The following is a 22,497-nucleotide window of genomic DNA, read 5'->3' on the forward strand; positions in this document are numbered from 1 at the left end:
CCACATTTATAGCCCTCAAATAATTAGAAGTTTTTTAAAGAAAATTAATATTAAGCAAATTTTAAAATGCTCCTAAATGATTGTCCTAATTTGTTTTAGATTATCATTTAAGCAATATTGATTGCAATTTATTGAATCTCATTAATTTCAAAACCTTTGCTTAAAAAGTAATAAATAAATCCATATTTTGGTAGGTAAGTAATATTAACTTTAATTCATTTATAAATTTTATAATTATACGCCACTAAATCTAGAACTAAATAATATCACATCAATTGGTCATGCGGTGCGCCTGTTATATCTCATACTAACGTACAAAAATTAAATTTTAATAATAAAAAGCATGTGATTTTTTCCCTTTTTAGAATTTGGAGTGACGAGCAACTTGGGAGATTTGACTTGAATACCTTAACTAGAAAAAAAAAAAAAAAAGGAGAAATGCTAGGTATTGGATAAGATGCATTTTATAAAAGAAAATTGAATATATACTTTTGAATTTACGAAAGCATTATTAATGGAAATAATTTTATAGTTTGATACTTGTAGTAAAAGAAAGGAAATTACAATGAAGGAATCATCAATAATTTTAATTGATTTTACGTTTATTTTAAGTAATATATTTCATAAAGAAAGAACATAAATACTTTTTTTTATAAATAAATCAGGTTCTTTGTTTTGATTTAATGATAAATTTGATAAATATAAAAAATATTCCGAATTGGATGTAATAGACAGAATGCTAAATTTTCTTGATTGTATTTAAAAATGGATTCATTAGATTTTTTGTTATTTTATTTTGATTTAAGTAAAATGAATTAAAGTTATTAAAAATAGATGTAAAATGGTCAAAAATTTCACATTACCTATTTAATGTAAAATTATTTAAGTAGTGTTTGGAAAGTTATCTAGTAACTGTTTGTAATTACACGGTGAAATTTTAACGCGATTATGTAGTATTTGGAAAGTCATCTAGTTATTGGATTTGAATGTAATTGCTTGTAACTACCTCGGAGTTACATGTTTAGATAATGAATGTAACCGGTGAATCCCATTGAATTTGAGTGAAATTTGAGCATCTCAATTACACGATCTCCAATTTTTAGGGTAGGTTTAGAATTGGAGTAATTACGTGAGTAATTACAAGTTATTAACAATTACCACATTAAGTTTACAAAAGTCATTTTCGCATGATAATAAAATATTTTATTTTTAAATATAATTATATATTTATTATTGGATAAAAATGTTTTGTTATTGGGGACCTAATTCCACATAAAAGAAGTTATGAAATATGTAATATGATATCACGATCTTGGTAATCTTAAGGATACTGATTCGAATTACGATTAAGATGATGAGGAAATTGATCAAGGACCAACAAATTAATGAGTATATGTTAAATGTTACGAGGAATAACGGAATAAATATGAAATGTTTGATGAATTAGATAAAATTGCATATTAGGTTTATTTTCTTGTTATTTTTATTTGTAATCATATGGTCGACTATTTTAGACTAATATATTACACAAGATTATATTTTAATTTTGTGAATTGTTTAACAATTAATATTTAAAAAAAATGAAAATTATATAACCATGTAATGTTGATGATACAAATATAAAATCAATAAAATTAAATTCCTTAAACCAAACATTGTGTGAAGCAATACAAAAACATTAGGAAAGAAGGCAAACCATTCAACCTTACTGTCGAGTACGATTCAATGTTATCCAACTTGTTTTCGACTCTAAATTCTCCTTACCCTCCATGCCTACCCATAATTAATTACCAACAAATAAGGGAAAGAAAAATCCATCTCTTTCTCTTTCTCTTTCTCTCCTGAAAATCGTTGCATATATAATGGTCTAAATCTTTCCAAAATCAAGAAATCCAAACTAAAAAATGTTAGTTTAGTTTCTAGGGAATATCATTTCTTGTTCCAAGATCCCTATATATTTTTCTGGTTTTTTTCTTTCAATTTCCCAGAGGTGAGAAATTATACATGTTTTCAATTTTCAGTTCCTCCTTCCTGTTTCATCGATTTCTCACAACTGATTGTTTTTGTTGTTGTATGTGGTCAGTTATCAAACAGTTGAAATACATAGAAAGCAATGAGTCGGAGAGCAAACAGTCCAAAGCTGGAATTGACGCTGAAGTTATCACCACCACCACCAAGGGCGGTGCCCATCCAACAAGTAGGGTCGCCCAACACATCGGTTTCGTCGTGGGAAATGTCTCTTGAAAGCTCGTGCGTGTCTTCGGAGCCCGACGACTCCACGACTACGATGCAATGCCCGAGCAGTCCTGAAGAAACTTCGATGGTGCTGGTGGGATGCCCTCGATGCCTCATGTATGTTATGCTATTGGAAGTGGATCCCAAGTGCCCCCGATGCAAGAGTACCGTCTTGCTTGATTTTCTTAACGAAGAGAATACCAAAAAGACAAGGAACTAAAACGATGAACCTCTAGGATTCTTCTGTCTTTCCTTGCTTTTCTCATGAAACAAACACCTTACTTAATTCCTAGGTCTTCTTTTGTGGGGTTTTTTTTTGTTTGTTTGTTTGGTTTGGTTTTGTTTCTCTCTCTCTCTGAATGTTTTAAATTTTGTGCTAATTATATATTTTTGTTTCTTTTATGTCTGGTTTGATTTCCCTGCAAGAAAATCATTTTACACAACATCCAAAGTGTTTCACTTTTCCTCCTTTGAGGCAAAGGGAACTTTGCGATCTTTGTCTTGGTTTCATATGAGTTTTTTCCTTTACAAGCGTTCCACTTTTCCTCCTTTTGTTTAGCTTATAAGTTCAGGGAAGAAGATAGGTAGCGTCTATTTAAAGATTCAGATTTTGTGAGACATTTTTAAATTAATTATTAAATAAAAAGAGAAAAAATATTAATTTAACGTTGATGGTGTTATATTAAATTTGTATAGAGAAATATGGATTTATTTTTTAATTAATTTAATTTATTTCAACATTAAAGAAGAAGAAATTCTAAATTATATAGAAAAGTAATATATCCAGTAATTGATTTAACATATTTTTATTATCAGCATAATTTTTAGTTTCTAACATGGCTTGATCAAACGATTACGTTTTCTCATTCCTATCATTGAACCACATTTGATTTAAAAAGATTTCACGATATCCAATTATAATAATATTTCATTAAAAAATGCCATTGCCAAATCTTGATTTTTGGTTTTTTTTCTTATTTCAGTTAAAAATAAATCTAAACATCATCCATGAATAATGAAACTTAAATTCAAAATAAAATTAAGAGAAAATTCAGGTATAGTATTTACGCACGACTTAAAAAACTTTCTCCTTAACTCAAAACCTCATTTGGCATTTATTTTATGGTTATGTTGGTAATTTTCAAAACAAATGAAAATTGAAATATTTAAATTCAAATGATGCGATTAAAGCCGGATCTAGATACGTTGCAGCTTTGCACTTTGCCGAACATTAAAACATTTACAATGGTGCAAGCCTCCTGCTGGTAAGTTGAAATGCAACATAGATGTGTCGTTTTCCTTGTTCTTCAGGCAACCGGCTGGGCAGCGCTGGTTTGGAACGAATCGTGGGAGTTCGTTCATTGCGCTATAGGTTATATGAAACATGTGTCGACCCATTCATGGCAGAACTTTTTGCAATGTGCAAGACTCTTTCTTAGCTTCCATCTTAGCATGCGGATAACATTGTGTTAGAGACTGATTGCCAACGTCTTTGGTAGTCCTTCACTTGTCGAAATACCGATGTTTCGGACCCTGGTTTACTGATCCAGGACTGTGTTCGTTTGAGTTCCATATCTTGCTCTTTGTTCTTTCATTGGACACGAGAATGCGCTAGTAAAGCTGCCCACACTTTGACGTGGGCAACTTTATCTGAAGCGAACTATTCGGATCATGTTGATTGTCCTTCTATTTTTATTGATCTTTTGCTATTGGATTGTTCTACTATTTCAACTGAAATTGAGAGGATGGGTGTATTAGATAAACCTAATGACTTGGATATAAAGTTCCCATCTTGTTAATATAGCAGAATAAGGAAGAGGTCAAGGAGAAGGTGTGGTGGTTGTCATAGAGGTCGGCTCACCTAGTCGAGGCGGCGAGCTGAAGGTTATTATAAAGAGTGAAGGGAGGATAGTGTTAAGGCTAGATGCTGAAGGTAATTTGTCAAAGTGTAGGTTTGGCATCTTGAGAGAGTCAATCCTTGCTTCATCATTTCTAGGGGTATTTATAGGTGAGGGTCTTGTGTAAGATGGTGTTAACATGTTGAACTTACCATTAAACCATCATTATGGAACTCGTGGGGTGAATGTCTTCAATGGGACGACAATGCCTGTGATGGGGTATACCTTATCGTTCATTCTAACTTTGATGGTATAGAGTAGTTGAACCCACGTGGTATTTGATGACCAACGACATCATACTTCTCACGGAAGCCTAAGGGTCTGAGCAACAGATGATCGTGCTTGTCTGGATGGTTGGCCCCTTCCAATTTATTGCCGGTTGGTTTGCTACTCAGGCAAATTTTCGGTTTGCCACGTGTTTCCTTATGAATGAGGTATAACACATCTAACGGCTTTCCAATTCACCAAGTATCTCCATACCAAGTATCTTCATATAAAAAAGTATAATTGTCAAATAATATATAATAAATAGAAATATAGAATAGACAATGATCATACAAACAAACTTTTAATTAGATATAACTAAATTTAAGTGATTTTTATTTAATAATTTACAAATATTAGCTTTTAATGCCACATGTGTTTTCCTTTATATTATAATAGAAAATTTTCAAATAATAATTAAAACATTTTAATATATTCAACATACAATATAGTTTTCCTTTATTTAATTAATGCAAAATAACATTATTCAAAATAATAACTAATTAACTCTAATATTAATTAACTGATAATTAATATGCTTAAAATTTTATTCAAATAATAATTTTGTTTTACATCAATAAAATTAGCACAACTTTTGCTTACATAAAATTTTTAACTAATATAGATAAATTATAATTATCAAAACATTTTTCCCTATATTGTATACTTAGAAATAATTCTTTTTGAAATTAACACAATTCTTTTAATTAATAATTGTAATTTAAATTTTAATTATTTTAGATGTATGATTATCAAAATTTCTATTTTATCATAACTTTTTAACTAATAATTATAAATTAAATATTATAATTATTTTTAATGTGAATTTAGTAATATGATGAAAAATAAAATAGATTCTAATTCAATTTTTTTCAAATTTGCATTTATATATATTATAGATACACAGACAATTAAAAATAATATATTAACAAGCATTGAATATAGTACTAAGATAATGCAAATTCAAATATTAAAAAATAATATTGTTGAAAGAGATAGTAGAGGTTTCATCATCTCACTAAACTCATAATTATAAGCTTCAATTCTTCAACTATTTGGAACAAGTAATTAGGGATAATTTTAGAGGCAAAATCCAAATCAATATTCATTAATTAATTGCATTTTTTTTCTTTTCTCTAAAATGTACAAATTGATTTGTTAAATCCTTCCATTAAAATTGAGATGCTAAGTCTTTAATTTTTTGTATTTATTTGATTTGACTTTTATTATTTTATTTGAAGTAAATTTATTTAAAATTTTTATTTATATATAACACGCCAACAAATAACTTAAGAATTATAAAGAATCTAATTTTTTAAAATTTCATAAAAACTGTAAATAAAATTTATATCTCCAGAAATTATAAAAAGAATTCTTCAGAATTAACTAATAAAAGAACATGAAAATTCTAGAAATTTCAAAAATTATTTAAGATTTGTTCAAATTTTAAAATTTTAATTTTGAAATGCAAAGAATATCTTATTAAATTTTTTCTAAAAATTAAGAAAATAATTGAAGAAGAAATAAGCTAAAGTTAATAGCACATGGTTACTTGTCTACATGACTTCATCGTTGGATGAATTTGGACGGTTATATGGGTCCACACTTTCAAACATAGATTTTGACTTGGTAGAAAAAATATTTAGGGTTTAATTTTTACTATAGTAAAAATATAATTTTATTATTTAAACTGTTTATATATTTATAATTTTTAAAAAATTAAATTAAATTTTTATATTTTCTAAAGAATCAAAATATAATTTTATCGTTATTAATTTAAAAGGAGTTAAATAAAAAGTGCAGCGGCTACACCCGTGTAGAATGTGAACCAAATATCTTTCACATGAGATTGTTATGATGTTAAGCCCATAAACTAGCAGGTATGGCGATTCAACCACATACTGGGTATTCCACCATTTTTCAATTTTGTTTTCAGTTTTGGAGGGTTTGAAATATGGAGAATCTCAACACTTTTCTCGATTGAAAATTTAAAATTTTTCGAGCATTAAATCAAAATTATATTAAAATATTAATAATTTACTTGAAAGATTAAAATGAATAATAGAAAAATGCCTCAAGACCACTTAGCACATTGCAGCAACCACATGAACATATTAGGTGCTTCCTTCTCAATGATTTTGCGCAAGGGCTTGGCATCTATATTTGCCAAAAGGCTCTATCCATTTCCTTAAGGAGCTGGTGGACTTATTTATAAGCCGATTTCTTTCTAACAAAATGCTACCTTCTATCCATTAAACAAAAAAGTGATCAAGTCCTCAGAGAGTTTGTCCATGGATTTATGGAATGAATGAAGGTTGTTAGGTCCAATATGAGAAAGCACATAGATACATATTGAAGAACTTGAGGGAACCAATATTCAACCATTTAGGCCCTTCACCACTGCATGATGATCAAAGGTGAAATCCCCATGCATGCGTGCATCTGGGGACAACATTTCTCTAGCTTCCCCAAAGACCAGCAACAGAGAAGGAGATGCAGAAGAAGTTTCAAAGTCAACAAGGAGAACAAGTCCAGGGGAAGCGGAGAGATGAATGAGTGAGTCACAATTTGCCTATCATTGACTCATCATGTATCTGACTCGTCTAAATCTTTTGAGGAATATAAATCTAGAAGGTTAACCATAAAAGAATATATATTTCTTTTAGCACGAGAAGCTACTTATTATTGTCAATTCTCGAATACAAATCTCTATTTACCATATATATATATATATATATAGAGAAATTTAGAATTATCTAACTTTTTCATTCTTGTTGTAATAATTTAAAAGTTGTGGGTTTTATATCATTAAGAATTAGTTGTATTAAATATCTTCAAACTATGAACTAAATTTTAAACGAGTTACTTAAGTTGAGTTCAAATTAGGTTCTCTTTGTCATCATTATCATAATTTTTCTATTTCTAGTTAATGGTGACACGTGCTACTATCTGGCTATAATATGATTTTATGTTCTTAAAAAAAATAAAGAAAAAAAAACCTAAGCATAATCATTTTTTGGCCCTCCAACTTAAAAAAAAAAATCATTTTAGCCCTCCATTTGTTTTCTTTTTGCCATTTTTAGCCCTTCAACTTGTATTATATGTCAAATACCCCAAATTGGATGGAAAAGTTAACATTTGTTAACTTTGCTAACACAATGCACATGTATACCACATTAACAATTAATTGTTTTTAAAAATTAAAATTATTTAAATTAATTTTTTTATAATTTTATACTTTTCAAATAATTTTTGAATTTTTAAATACTAAAAGTGAAGAAACTTAATTAAAATGAAATTCATAATTTAAAACTAATTAAAACATTTTGAAATTCAAAAATCAATTTAAATCTAATGAAAAATTTGGCCTCTCTTTAAGTTCCAGTTTTATTTTATGTAATTTATATGTATGTTTTATTAGATTTATTCTAACTTAAATCTCATAATATCTGAATTTTAGAATAATATGTGAATTGTATCTAAAATTATTTTAGGTAATTTCTGATTTGCTCTTTGTTGTCCAAATTATTGTTTTTTAACCATCAATAAATATAATTGTATTTATATTATTAAAAATAGTTTTGAATTTTAAATTATAGTATAATAATGTTTGATGAGTGCAAATAATGAATAGAAATTTCCCATGAAATTTTTTATTATACTGCATACAAATGATATGTCACTTATGAAATTATCACTCAATATGATTCGAAGTTAGAATTAAATACATCGAAACTAGTCTCATGTTTTCCTTCGGTATTGAACAAAAACCCAAACTACTATCATAAGAACCACCCAATGTTTCTCCACTTTACAAACCACCAAATATTGTTGCACTTTGTATTATAGGATCTACACTTGTCTTGCTCTTTGTCTTTTCCCGACATATTTTGTTCACTACTTTTTTGTAACTCTTCTTCTCTTCACCAAAGGATCGTTTATGTTTTGGTGACTCCATTAAGAATTGAACCTAAATTTTTTATTTTAAGATAACAATATAAATAATTTCTAGTATAAATAAAAGTGAATGAATTTAATTAAAATGAAATTTATAATTTAAAGATTAATTAAAAAATTTGCAATTAAAATCAACTTAAAACTAATGAAATTTGGCCCTTGTTGGTAAGGTTGTGACTTTGAGACATTAAGTACCCAAATTTGAGTTTTATGGTGAATAATATGTAGATTTCATTAGATTTATTATAACTTATAATGTGTGAATTGTATCTAAAATTATTTTAGGTAATCTCTAATTTTTTTTTGTAATAATTAACTTTGTTTATAGTGCTCCAAATCATTGTTTTTGTAACCATCAATAAATATAATTGTATTTATATTATTAAAAATAATTTTAAAATTTGAATTATAATATAATAACGCTTTGTGCATTGCAATTAATAAATGGAGATTCCCTGTGAGATTTCTAACTACACGTCTCATTCACATACAAATGATACGTCATTTATGAAACTGTAGCTCAGTGAAAGTCAAAGCTAGATGTTTCTCCTGTTTTCCTCAATGCAGAACCAGGTTCATTGAAACTAGTCTCTTGTTGAGATTTCTAGTTACACATTTCATTCACACACATATGATATGTCACTTATGAAACTGTCACTCAGTGAGAGTCGAATTCAAATTTTTTTCCTTGTTTCCTGCAGTGAAAGAGCTAGGTACATCAAAACTAGTCTACTGTTTCCCTTCGTTACTGAAGAAAAACCCAAGTTACTGTCCTCAGAACCACCAAATATTTCTCCACCTTACAAACTACCAAATGTTGTTGCGCTTAGTATCACATGATTTGCTTTAGTCTTGCTCTCCATCTTCTCCCGATATATTTTGTTCACTTTTTTACAATGTTTCTTCTCTCCATCAAAGAACCATTTAGATTTTGACGACTTCACTAAAGATCAAACCCAAATCTCTTTTTGAGATGTTATAAATAAAAAGTGAACCAACTTAATTAAAATGAAATTATTTTTGTAACTGTCGAATATAATTGTATTTATATTATTAGAAAATAATTTTGAATTTTGAATTATAATAAAATAGCTGTAGGTGAATTGCAATTAATGGATGAATATTTCCATTGAGATTTCATATTACATATTGAATTCATACTGAAATAATACGTCACCTATGAAACCGTCGTTCAGTGAGAGTCGAAGCCAGAGTCATGACACTTATGAAACTGTCACTCAATGAGAGCAACTCAGAGTCACGTCACTTATGAATTTGTCACTCAATGGGAGTCGAAGTCAGAGCGAGGTATCTTGAAACTAGTCTCTTGTTTCTCTCAAATATGGAACAAAAACCCAATTTACTATCTTCAGAACTACCAAATGTTGTTGCGTTTAGTATTACAGGGTCACTCCAATCTTGCTCTCCACCTTCTCCCAGTACATTTCATTTACTTTTTTACGACGCTTCTTCTCTCCATCAAAGAATCGTTTACATTTTGCCGACTCTACTAAAGATCAAACTCAAAACCTCTTTTAAAGATGTTATAAATAAAAAGTGAATCAACTTAACTAAAATAAAATTCATAATTAAAAAAAGTAATTAAAAACATTTTTGAAAATTAAAAATCAATTTAAAGCTAATGAAACATTGCTTTTGTTGGCAAGGTTTTCTCCTTGATATATTAAGAATTTAGGTTTTGTCATTTGTAAATTATATGTAAATTTCATTTAGATTTATTTTAACTTAAATCTCGAGTGAATTATATCTAAATTTCTTCTAGGTAATGTCGAATTTATTTTTTGTAATAAAGTTTTTTTTGGATAAACAACATAGAGAAGAAATAACTTAAACTAAGGGAGGCAAAATTCTCAAGACAACATCTGGGGTGCAAATTATTGTTTTGTAACCGTCTATGAATATAATTGTATTTATATTATTTTAAAAAAATTAAACTGTGAATTACAATATAGTAACGCTCGATGCACTGCAATTAATAAATGAGATTTCAAATTACACGTTAAATTCACACCTAAATAATACGTCATGTATAAAACCGTAGCTCATTGAAAGTTGAAATCAGAGCAATGCATCACCTATAAAACCGTGATTCAATAAGAATCAAAATCAAAATCACGTCATTTATAAAACTGTCATTAAATGAAAGTCAAAATCAGAGCCACGCGTCATCTATAAAATTATGATTCGGTGAGAATCAAATCAAAACCACGTCACTTACGAAACCGTCACTCAATAAGAGTTAAAATTAGAGCTAGATACATCGAAACTAATCTCCGATACCGAACAAAAACCCAAGTTACAAACCGAAATTGGGAAACACCAAAACCGACCCTACCATCCAACCCTTTCCCACTAAACTAAAACGAATACTGAAAAACGTGGCGCCTCCTTTTGTACAAAAAACTAAGATTACACAAAACCAAGTCTATGTTCGTTGTTTCTCTTAGTCAAAAAAGACCCAATCTCCCCCCCCCCCCCCCCCTCTCACTTTGACCACTCTCCTACCCTCATCCACTCTTATATAACCCCCTTTCCCTCACTCTTTTCTTTCCCATAACGAAGGGGCTTATACGATACAAAACATCCAGTTTTTCTATTTCTTTTTTCTTTTCCCTTCAGTTTTCTGTTTTTCCGACATGGGGTTTGAAGATCCAGACAGGGTTTCAAGACATATAAAGATAAGAGAAGTTTGGTCTCATAATTTAGATTCGGAGTTCGAGTTGATCAGTCAAGCAATCGATGAGTACCCTTTCATCTCCATGGACACCGAGTTTCCGGGTCTTGTTTTCAGACCCAAAGTGGATCCAACCCGGCCTTACGGCGCCCAGTTCCGGCCGTCCGATCATTACAAGGTTCTCAAATCCAACGTTGATGCTTTGAACTTGATCCAAGTGGGCCTCACCCTCACCGATTCTTCAGGTAATTTGCCCACCCTAGGAACCGACGACGTGCAGTTCATCTGGGAATTCAATTTCCGCGACTTTGACGTTGACCGTGACGCTCACGCGCCTGATTCCATCGAGCTCTTGAGGAGGCAAGGGATTGATTTCGAGAAGAACAAGGAAAAGGGGATTGACTCGTTACGGTTCGCTGAGTTGATGATGTCGTCTGGACTCGTTTGTAATGAGTCGGTGAGTTGGGTGACTTTCCACAGCGCGTATGATTTTGGGTACCTGGTTAAGATTCTCACGCGCCGGGACTTGCCCGGGGGCTTAGATGAGTTTTTGAGGGTTCTCAGGGTGTTTTTCGGAAACAGAGTTTATGATGTGAAGCACATGATGAAATTCTGTAAAAGCTTGTACGGTGGGTTGGACCGGGTCGCTAGGACCTTGGATGTGAACCGGGCGGTTGGGAAATGTCACCAAGCCGGGTCAGATTCCTTGCTGACGTGGCACGCGTTTCAGAAAATAAGGGACGTTTATTTTGTGAACGATGGCCCGGAAAAGCATGCCGGTGTATTGTATGGATTGGAAATTCATTAATTAATTTGTGTATTACTTAAACATAATAATTCTTTTAAATTAATTCATGGATTAAGTTGAGAATTAATACATTATTCTGCTGCCCACTAAGATACATCTTAACTAAAATGAATTTTAATTTAAAACTAATTTAAATATTTAAATATCAATTTAAAGCTAATCAAATTTGGCTTTTGTTAGTAAGGTTCTCATACATACGTACGCTTCATTTAACTTAAATCTTATATACTGTGAATTGTATCTAAATTTTTTTAGATGAATATAATTGTATTTATATCATTAAAAATAATTAAAATTTTTTGAATTATAATATAATAACGCTCGGTGCAGTGCAATTATGAATGAAGATTGCCACCGAGATTTCACATTACACATTGAATTCACACCTAATCCATACGTCACATATGAAACCGTCGTTCAGTGAAAATCGAAGCCAGATTTCCAGAACCACGCGTCACCTAGAAAACCGTCATTTAATGAGAATCGAAGCCAAAGCTACGTCACTTATGTAACCGTCATCCAATGAGAGTCGAAGCTGGAACTAGGTACATTGAAACTAGTCTCCTTTTTCCCTTCGATATTGAACAAAAAAATAATTTTGAAATTTGAATTACAATATGATAATGCTTGGTGCAGTGTAATTAATGAATGGAGATTCTCAATGAAAATTTTGATTACACGTTTCATTCACATACAAATAATACATCACTTCTGAAACTGTCACTCAGTGAGAGTAGAAACCAGAGCCAGGTACATTGAAATGAGTCTCCTATTTCACTCCGATAATGAACAAAAAAATAATTTGGAAATTTGAATTACAATATAATAATGCTTGGTGCGGTGTAATTAATGAATGGAGATTCTCAGTGAAAATTTTTATTACAGGTTTCATTCACACACAAATGACACATCACTTATGAAACTGTCACTCAGTGAGAGTTGAAACCAGAGCCAGGTACATCGAAACTAGTCTCCTATTTCCCTCCGATATTGAACAAAAAAATAATTTTGAAATTTGAATTACAATATAATAATGCTTAGTGTGGTGTAATTAATAAATGGAGATTCTCAGTGAAAATTTTGATTACACATTTCATTCACACTTATGAAACTGTCACTCAATGAGAGTTAAACTAGAGCCAGATACATTGAAACTAATCTCCTATTTCCCTTCCATATTGAACAAAACCCAAGTTATTGCCCTCAAAACCACCAAATGTTTCTCCACTTTGCAAACCACCAAATATTGTTGCTCTTAGTATTACAATATCTACACCAATCTTACCCTTTGCCTTTTCCCGGTATATTTTGTTCACTTTTTTTAGCAACACCTCTTCTCTCCATCAAAGGATCCTTTATATTTGATGACTCTACTAAGAATTGAACTCAAAATTTTTATTTTTAGAATGACAATATAAACAACTTTTAGTATAAATAAAAGTGAATGAATTTAATTAAAATGAAATTCATAATTTAAAAATCAACTCAAAACTAATGAAATTTGGCCTTTGTTAATCGAGTTTTATCTCATGTAAATAACATGTGTATGAAATTGTTTGTGCTTTGTTAATTATATTTTTGTATAAAAGGTAGTTTTATTTATATTATTTTTGTCATAAATTTATGGAAAGTGATGTTTATATAAATTTTAAGGAAAAATAATTGATATACTATCAATATAATTTAAAAATTTTAGAAGTAATGTTGGATTGATGACAAAGACATATAAGATATATTAAAAAATTAATATTTCATATATATATATATATATATATATATATATGAAATATGTGACAAATCTACTTATGGTAGGGTGGAAGAAAAATAAATAGATGATAAATTTGGAGGGTTATATGTCAACTTCATAAATCATAGTAAGGGGGTAGCTGACCAAGGAATAGTCTTGTAGGCCGGCTTAAGCAATGATTGACTTTGACTTCTAAGTTCTAATTCTGAATAATAAATAAATCCAACCACCAAAGACTAGTTCAATGTGTGTTGTGTTTTTGTGGAGATTTTAACCTAATCAAGTTCTTGAATTATTGATCTAGCCAGCAACTGCCATCACATTTATAATGTGTAGGTCCCAACATTCTTTGTTTTAATAAGAAGGTTTCAAAGTATAATATTGAAATTAACAAAAGCTTGAGTATAAATAGTAAAGTATGTAACTTGAAGAAGTGCTTTTCCCTGAAACGTCTCATAAAGTTCCCAGGAGACATGACAAAAACAAAAATGGTGTACCCTTATATCAAAAGCACTAAAGCACATTTCAATACTCCTACCAACCAACAAACCAACAAAAGTGAGCAAATAGTGATGGAAATTATGAAGCTAAATGCTGTTAATTCCCCCAACTTCTTTTTCTTTTTTCTTTTCCTTTCATTCAACTTAAAGCCTACCTTTAAAAAATCACAATTCAAAAATCTCTTGTAAATTGCTTGTTGCTCCTATAGAATGAGATAATAATAAAAATTTCCTTTTGTTATACCAATTACCAACCTAAGACCCAAGTGTTTAAATTTCATTCACTTTTGGCCGAATGAGTGCTACACTCCACACTTCTAGTAAGCATCACACCCCTTAGAAGCACCTAAGCCAAAACAAACAAGGCAATAGACGCTAGTCCTTGCCCAGCTCGCATACATTTGAATTGAGTTTGAAACCTTAAAAGCATTGTTATTGAGAAAACTTTATTTGAATACCACTAGAATTCAAATAAGATTAACTTCAAATTGTAAAACAATTGAGAATGCTGATTATTTTACATAAAAAAAAAAACAAACAAAAAAGAAAGCAAGATAATAAACATAAGAGTCCTTGAACATGACATGGTCAAGCAAAGATGCCTAACTCAATAAGGAAAAGACCACTCACTCTTATGCAAAGGGATGACACAAGTAGCCCAAGGAAGGAAGCCCAAATTTAGGTATAAAGAGAAAGGTATAGTCGCATTCTAAGATTCATTCTGTCACTCTATTTCTTTATTGTTCTCTTAAGCTCTTCTAATCTTACTAACTTAATCATTAGAAAGCTTTTTAAGAATACAACCTTCACATCTTCATGAAATTCATTCAGAGAGTACTTGAGATTTGATAGATTTCAGCTAAGCAATAGAAATATTAAATTCACCCGACAAAAGAAGTCATTTTACAGTTCTTCCGGATAAAGCATGTCTAGAGAGCAAGAGCTTGATAGGATTCAACCTGGTTACCACAATGAGTTTATAAGATAAGAAGAAAACCAAAAAAAGAGAATACTTATCCATTCATCAATAGTAGTCGTTCTTGTACCAAAAGTAAGGTGAAATAGACGTTAAATACAACATCATTACTCATTAGCTTGTCATCATAAAAACCCCAGAATTCGTAAACCTTAAGTCCCTCCCATCAACCTCCAAACTCGGTTATGCTCAAAGGAGACTGTAAACACTTCTTACCATCAATTACTGTGAATTATTAATATAACTTTTGCAAAAGAACTTACACACAGCTTCATTCGCGGCAACTTTGAACCAAAATATGATTACAAAATTGTTATGATAATTGTTATTACCGGCCCAAAACCAGAATGGATTTGGGTCGGATGCTATTGAGCTCGCATGATAATAGTAGACTGAGCTCGCATAATAATAGGTATTCGCAGGAGGGGTATCAATATTCTCCTGTGAAGTCATACATGAAATCGCGCATGAAACTATATAAACACATTTTAAGTCTAGAATATGATACATGTTAATACGTATGGAACTTACCTAATATGTCATATTAGTGAACAATACCTATATATAAATAGGAAAACATACTCAACAAGAATAAACAATAATAATAATAACACGTTCTAATATTAAAAAATTAATACAAAATATGGTGTTAATACATAACATATCAAAATTTGTATGAATTAATAGTATCTTAAACTCAACAACATTAACATGCAAAACTTTACGAATATAATAAGAATATACCAATGGTAATGTAGAGCACCTGACTTCGTCAAAATGCCTAGTCGCTGCTTCCCACGTGCGAATTGAATTTATTCACATGTGTTGTCATCTCACACACGCGTGTCGAAAGCTGCGTCAAGCTAGGATCCAGGTTTCTCTCCTCCATGAACAAAGCATGGTTCCTGATCCTGCAGCGCTGTAACAATCTCGTCGGGAAGAACCCGCTTCCTGATCTCCATGAAAGCCTTGATAATAACATCGTGGTGGCATGGTGAATTCAGCTCCAAAAAGCATTGAAGAAGTTCCTCCAGATCATGTTTCGAGTAGATTCGTTTTTCCACGATCATTTGGAGCATGGAATGCCCGAAATCTTTGTACGGGTCGTCGGAATCCTTCACAACGGCGACGCTGTCGATGATTTTAGGGCAAGGGCGACTGAGTTTAGCTGTGGGAAGATCAGGTTCAGATTCAGAGTAGAGATCAGTAGTAGTGGGTGATGATGATACCGTATCGTTATTGTTGAAAGAGAAAGAAGTGGATGTGAGATCATCGTTTTCGATGGTTGGAATGATTGGATTTCGGGGTGCAGAAGAAGATTTGGGTTTGGGTTTGGGTTTGGGTTCATAAGCATCGGAGAGCTTAGGCCTGCTACACCCGCATCCTGCATTCACTGTTAACAGGGATTTAAACAGGTTTTTCTTGTTGGAAGACATTAAAAGGGAGAAGAACACAGAGAAAAAAGAGTAATTAATTTGTGTGTGTTTCTCAAGTGAAAAAGAAACGGACTTTAAAAAAAAAAAATTGCAGGGCTCAGTAAGAGTTGGATGGATCTGTTGTAGGTAGAAATTAGAAAAGAAAGGGTAGAAGTAGAAGGTGATAGTTGTTATTAGGAGTCATTTTCCGGTAGTCGTGGCTAGGAAGATAGATTTTCAGGAAGGAACCTAAAACTTCACTCTTAAACTAAATCCATTTTACTCTAAAAATTACTTGCGCCGGCTATCAAATATGCTGCTCTTACAATCTTATTGGTAACTTCTTTTTGGGCAAATAGGGACTACATAGGATTAAAGTGGACAAAAAAGAAAATGAACATAGTTTGAAAGATTAAATTGTGACATTAGCCAATTTTAGCCTCTTTTCAAAAATTTTAATCCCATCCAAATCCAAATGTGAATCCACTCAGATTCCTTTTTTTTAACATGTATAAAGTCAAAAGAGGAAGAGAATGAAATAAGATATTTTAAATGCCCAACATAACAATAAATAAAAGGGAGTATAATATCGAGTGTGATTAGGTCTGCATCGATAAAAAAAAATTGAATGTTGAGGATCTGTGTGATGTAATCAACGAAGATGAAAGAGAGCTTAATACACTAGTACTACACCATGATGATTCATGGGCTTCTTTAGTTCAAATTTTACAAGAGCTTAATACACCATAACCCAACCTTTTGAAAATTAAAATGGATGGACTTCAAGAATTTAAGAGGTAAGAAGAGAAGTACAAATGAGCCTCTTACCAAATCATAGGAGAATTCTATGCAAAAATAAAGAGTAAATTGTAATGATTAAGGAACTGATTCATCTTGGAGTCATAGTTTATTAAGAATGTAAATAATGAAATTAAGTTGAATATTTCATGACAACAATTCTTTTTTTCCCCTTAATCTTCCTAGGGAATGAAAAGGAAAATAAATAAATAAAAACCCTTTTGTGAGAGTTGGTAAAGCTAAGGGATTAATCATTAGCTAAAGTAAAAATGTGTTATTGGAATTGAAGTGTTTGGGATGTCATTTTTTCATTCCCTATTCCGGTAACACTTGGGATAACAATTGGGACGGCAAGCTGGGATAACACTTAGGACAGCTTGTTAACATTTTTTTACTTGGACAATATTAGTTGACTTCATATCAGCAAATGATATCTAGTTTTTGCTTGGATTAGTGTTTCAAATGGAAGAGAGTTCGTTTGACAGCAAACTTTATCTTTTTTTATTTATTTGAAGTTGAGGGAAGACTTGCTTATAGAGTAATTTATGGAGATAATTCAAGAGAAAAATTCAATTTTTATATGACTATTTCAAACCTATCTAAATGTTGATGAAGAGCTCTTGTATCAGCCTATAAATAGGCGACTTGCTCTTGTGTGCCTTTGTAGTGTTTTTCAACTAAGTATTGTGCTTTTTTTTTTTTGCTTTGTATTTTTGCACTCGTGTTAGACATTTTATTAGAGTTATTGTGATTTATAAGTGAGATTGTTTGGGGTGAATGAGTGTAATATTGTGGGTAGTTTGTCGGGGCTGCAATTATCTAATGTGTAAAGGTAAATCGAGCTGTAATCAATAGGTTCCAGATCCATTGTTAAATAAAATCATTTTGAGGCTCAATAGAGTAGGATTGGTGAATCTGACTCTTCTCTTTGTAAAACTACCTTGTTCCAATCTATGTTAAAACATCAGTTGGAACATCGAATTGGAAAACCCTACAAATCAAGTGCCCTTTGAAAATGTATATAATTAAATTATTATTAAACATGATTGGTATTGTTATTAAAATAATGTGCACGTAAGACAACGTCAAAATACTGATTGCATAAGTGCATCCATTGTACGAGATTGGTAACAAAAATAATATCGAATGAAATATTAGAGTTCAAAAGTTTTGTTCAAGGACAATAATGATAGCCCATGTGTATACATTGTGTGAGATATGTGATGAGATAACAAAGACTTCATTTGTTATTTGAATGAAGACGGAAGGAAAAGCTTTTAGTGAAAGTTTTGTAATTAAGCCTGAATGAGAATTCATGAATTTAATAACGAGGAGATTATTGTTTCCTGATGCAGTAATCTTTAGATTTGACCATGAAAGTTGCAAGATGTATTTAAAGGAAGGAACATGTTAGGGTATGAAGTTGGTGAGGAGGCAAAACTGGATAAAATATGTCCATAGCCTGATGTTACAACTTTTCCTATGTTTTATTTCATATAGTATTGAGAAGTAAAAAGAAAAAGAAGGTCTAAAACAATTGAAAACAGCTAAGAAAAGAAGCGACTCCTCAAACATGGGTAGCCAAAAGTTCAGGCAACAAAACTCATCCTCATCAAGTTCTCAAAGCTCCTCGACGACTTGTAAGCAACAACGTTAGCCAACCTATGAGCATTAATGTTGATGGTTGTTGGGATATTATCTCCTGTTCACTCTAAGATCAGCAGTCTCTGGAAGTTTCATTGGGTTATTTAACTAGCTTACCACCACTTCACACATGTATCTAAGGTGTTTTTAATTCATGGGTGTTTTGGATTGTAAACTATTTCTAAAGTTTTATTCCTAAAAATAGTTCCTGTATTTTAGAATGAGAATTACACTTGATGATTTTTGTATTAAAATTGTCTATTTTATGTAATTTATTATAAAATTATTATAAATAAGTACTTTTCACACATTATTACTTATAATTAATTTCATAAATTATGAATGAATTTTATATATCTTAAAAATCAATTAAATTTTATATTTACATGTTTTATTATACGTCTGGGTTTTCATTTGAATTTTTATCAATTAATTGTTTAGATATATAACATCTTTTAATGCTTGAATTGATTTTAAAAAATAAAGTTGGAATTATTTTAATATAAGATATTTTTAAAATCTATAATGTTTTTTTTGGTAAACAAGAACAACACTAGGTGATTACAATAAAAAACATAAAATCAAAAGCCACATATATCTTTTTGAATTAAACCTCGCACTGCTTGAGGAGGTATGGAGAACACCTTGATACTTGTAAATCCTATAGCAACATGTTTGGCCATAAAATCTGCAACTTCATTGTGAGCTCCGAAAGTGAGATGAATACGAACCTTTCAATTCCTATGTAACAGCTTATGAATAGCCCGTAATTCTACAATATGACTGACTATCAATAGATTCACCGGCTAACATTAATTCCACTAATAAAGCGTTATCAGACTCAAGCTTAACCGGTCGATAACTCTTGTCGACTAGTCCTTCTAACATTGATCTCGCTTCAATCCTAAACACTTCATCTTTCCCTAATGCCATCGAGTAACCATATAACCAATTACCATCAGCATCTCTAATGACTCCCCGATTGCAACCAAGTAAGCGCTAGACGAAACTGTACCATTCGTATTAAGCTTAACCCAATCACTCTCCGAAGGTAACCATTTTGAAACAGAAGCTATAGAATTCGAATGGAACATAACCATCAAGGGCGGCGAATAACATTGATAAATTTTGATAGCATTAATTATGCTTTTTAATATTTCGATTATTTAAATATATACTATAATATCGTCCCCAAATACAATATTGTGTCAGTACTAAACTTGTTAATGGGTCAAGCCGCTCAATTCAGCCCGAAGGCTTACTCGAAAAGTAGAAGGATTTAGATAAAAATATAAACCCAAAAATGGGCTTAGATAAAAAAAAATCTGCTTTCTAAACGGATTAGGCTTCAAGTAAGCTTTTTTTTGCCCAAGTCCAGCCCGACCTAACCCGAATTTGCAAAAAAAAAAAACTGATGCTGTTTTTTTTAACTGTTTTTTTCATTTTTTTGATATCATCTCACTATTATATTATTACTATTTTGTTGTTATTTTTTAAAATATTGTATAACTCTTATTTTATTCTTACTTTTACTACTATTGTAAAGGTATTTATTTGTTAAGTTGTATTTATTTTACTGTTATTTAAATACATATTTTTTATTTTTTTTCCATTTTTTAGAGAAACATTTATTTTAATATTTTTAGTGAAATTGATGTATTATATTTTTAAATATATTTTTATATAAAAAATATAAAACAATTTTAATATGAGCAAGCCGGGATCAAGTTTTAACATTTTTATTCAGGTCAGACTTGAATAAATTTTAAGCTCATTTTTTGAGCCAAACCTAAATTTAAAAAACGAGCCTAAAGCATTTTTAGTTAGCTCAGCCCGGGCCATGAAAAACTCTATTCTATACCAGAACCATATAAAAAAATAGAAGACAAATATTTTGAGAAAACATATAATGTAGAAATGGCACGAGTCGATGAGCTTGGCTTAGCCTTTAGGAATTTGTTTGTGTCCCGAAATAATGAATGGAAGTTAAGACACGTACGTTCAAGTTTGGCCTCAATTTCAGAAGCTGCCCGCTTCGGCTTTCCCAGATTTGTCCGTAACCTAAAATAAATCAAAACTACAGGGCCAATATCGTCACTCAAGCAACCATTACAGCTGAACCACCTTTTAATCTGGACTTGCCCTGTTCGTTTGTCTATCCATCTCTGTTTTTCTTTTACCAGATATTCCCCCGCCCCCCCTTTTGTTTGGATAGAAAACTCTATGGTTAGCTAAACAACAATGGCCACGACAGCAGTTCTAACACTTACTCCTCTCTCCTCCACTTCTTTCTTGACTGCCCATACTTACTCCAAGCTTTCCTCTGCATTAACTTCAACTTCCATCAAACCCAAGTTTAGAAGCTATCAAATCAAAGCTATTAAAGAAAAAGCTGAAGAAATTCAAACCCCCCCTTCATCATCATCGTCATCATCTGTGGATGAGGTTACAAAGAAGTATGGCCTTGAAGTTGGGCTATGGAAGGTACTACTACTTACTCAATTCTACTCTTTTTCTCAATATTTTCTTATGTTTAATTTTCTTGGCTCAATTGCTAAGAAACCCCCTATCACACAAATCAGCTTGGTAGTAGGGAGAGTACAAAAAGAAGTCTGCACCAGATTTTTTTTTTTTTGAACCCCAAACATACTATATGTTATCTTAATGGTTACCTACCATACAGTGTTTGTCAGTTTTGGGGCATGGGAAGCTAACTTCTTACTACGATTTCATGTATTTTGTGAATATATGAAGATATTCAGCTCAAAGGAAGAAGGGGAACAAAAGAAATCGAAAGGGGATCAAGCAAAAGAGCTTCTAGCAAAATATGGAGGGGCATACTTGGCAACCTCTATTACTCTCTCCTTGATATCCTTCTCCCTTTGTTATGCACTAATCAGTGCAGGCGTTGATGTTCAAGCACTGCTGCAAAAGGTAAATTAAAAGAGAAGGGGAGGAGATATATATATGTATGGGTTGTAAAATTCCCTTAATTCTTCACTTCATGACTTCCGATGATGAAAGGTTTTAGAGGACTAACCATTAGATGGAATTTCCAGGTGGGAATCTCAACTGATGCTACTGGAGAGAAAGTCGGGACCTTTGCTTTGGCATATGCTGCACACAAAGCTGCATCTCCTATAAGGTTTCCTCCAACTGTGGCTCTCACTCCCATTGTTGCGGGTTGGATAGGAAAGAAGGTTGAAAAAGATAAGTGAAATGTTTGGGTACTTCCAAATTCAATGCTCCTGTCTCATCATATTTAGTGTACAAGTAATACATGGTTTTCTTTGGTTGTTTCCCATGGAGGCTTGAAGAGTTTTTCTTGAAGCTCCAAAAATGATTTTGGTTGATTTCAGTGTGCTTGCAATCGGGTCAATTGCAAAGACTAGCATTCATTTGTTGAAAATAGACATAAGATTGTAATAATAAAAAGATTAAACCTAAATATAACTTCAGCTTACAGGAACATATCACATCAAAATAGCCATCTACAAGTTCTGCAAATAAGTAACAGATCAAGGAACTGAATTTTAACTCATCAGGCATCAGATTTCAAT

At 31.4% G+C, this 22,497-nt stretch overlaps 4 protein-coding genes across 4 annotated transcripts; 3 read left to right on the forward strand and 1 right to left on the reverse strand.

The window, feature by feature from the left end:
- Nucleotides 1-2,113: 2,113 nt before the first annotated feature.
- Nucleotides 2,114-2,455, forward strand: LOC105799241 (protein GL2-INTERACTING REPRESSOR 1-like). Its single transcript, XM_052621241.1, has one exon. The coding sequence runs from the start codon at nucleotides 2,114-2,116 to the stop codon at nucleotides 2,453-2,455; it is 342 nt and encodes a 113-aa protein (XP_052477201.1).
- Nucleotides 2,456-10,914: 8,459 nt separating this feature from the next.
- Nucleotides 10,915-11,924, forward strand: LOC105799243 (probable CCR4-associated factor 1 homolog 9). The gene has a single exon (XM_012629684.2). It carries the CDS (start codon nucleotides 11,012-11,014, stop codon nucleotides 11,855-11,857), a length of 846 nt encoding a protein of 281 aa, XP_012485138.1. The 5' UTR covers nucleotides 10,915-11,011; the 3' UTR covers nucleotides 11,858-11,924.
- Nucleotides 11,925-15,672: 3,748 nt separating this feature from the next.
- On the reverse strand, nucleotides 15,673-16,867 carry LOC105799244 (transcription repressor OFP6). The gene has a single exon (XM_012629685.2). The coding sequence runs from the start codon at nucleotides 16,514-16,516 to the stop codon at nucleotides 15,944-15,946; it is 573 nt and encodes a 190-aa protein (XP_012485139.1). The 5' UTR covers nucleotides 16,517-16,867; the 3' UTR covers nucleotides 15,673-15,943.
- Nucleotides 16,868-21,007: 4,140 nt separating this feature from the next.
- On the forward strand, nucleotides 21,008-22,421 carry LOC105799246 (uncharacterized). The gene is made up of 3 exons (XM_012629695.2): nucleotides 21,008-21,421; nucleotides 21,692-21,871; nucleotides 21,997-22,421. Exons 1-3 carry the CDS (start codon nucleotides 21,179-21,181, stop codon nucleotides 22,153-22,155), a joined length of 582 nt encoding a protein of 193 aa, XP_012485149.1. The 5' UTR covers nucleotides 21,008-21,178; the 3' UTR covers nucleotides 22,156-22,421.
- The last annotated feature ends 76 nt before the right edge of the window (nucleotides 22,422-22,497 follow it).

This window comes from Gossypium raimondii, chromosome 9, assembly GCF_025698545.1.
Source record: "Gossypium raimondii isolate GPD5lz chromosome 9, ASM2569854v1, whole genome shotgun sequence".
In the NCBI taxonomy this organism is placed as follows: domain Eukaryota; kingdom Viridiplantae; phylum Streptophyta; class Magnoliopsida; order Malvales; family Malvaceae; genus Gossypium; species Gossypium raimondii.

Excerpts from the sequence above, each read along its gene's own strand:
- LOC105799241 (XM_052621241.1), top strand. The coding sequence starts at position 2,114 with ATGAGTCGGAGAGCAAACAGTCCAAAGCTGGAATTGACGCTGAAGTTA.
- LOC105799243 (XM_012629684.2), top strand. The coding sequence starts at position 11,012 with ATGGGGTTTGAAGATCCAGACAGGGTTTCAAGACATATAAAGATAAGA.
- LOC105799244 (XM_012629685.2), bottom strand. The coding sequence starts at position 16,516 with ATGTCTTCCAACAAGAAAAACCTGTTTAAATCCCTGTTAACAGTGAAT.
- LOC105799246 (XM_012629695.2), top strand. The coding sequence starts at position 21,179 with ATGGCCACGACAGCAGTTCTAACACTTACTCCTCTCTCCTCCACTTCT. Across the intron at positions 21,422-21,691 it reads TTGAAGTTGGGCTATGGAAG|ATATTCAGCTCAAAGGAAGA; the intron begins GTACTACTACTT and ends GAATATATGAAG. Across the intron at positions 21,872-21,996 it reads TTCAAGCACTGCTGCAAAAG|GTGGGAATCTCAACTGATGC; the intron begins GTAAATTAAAAG and ends TGGAATTTCCAG.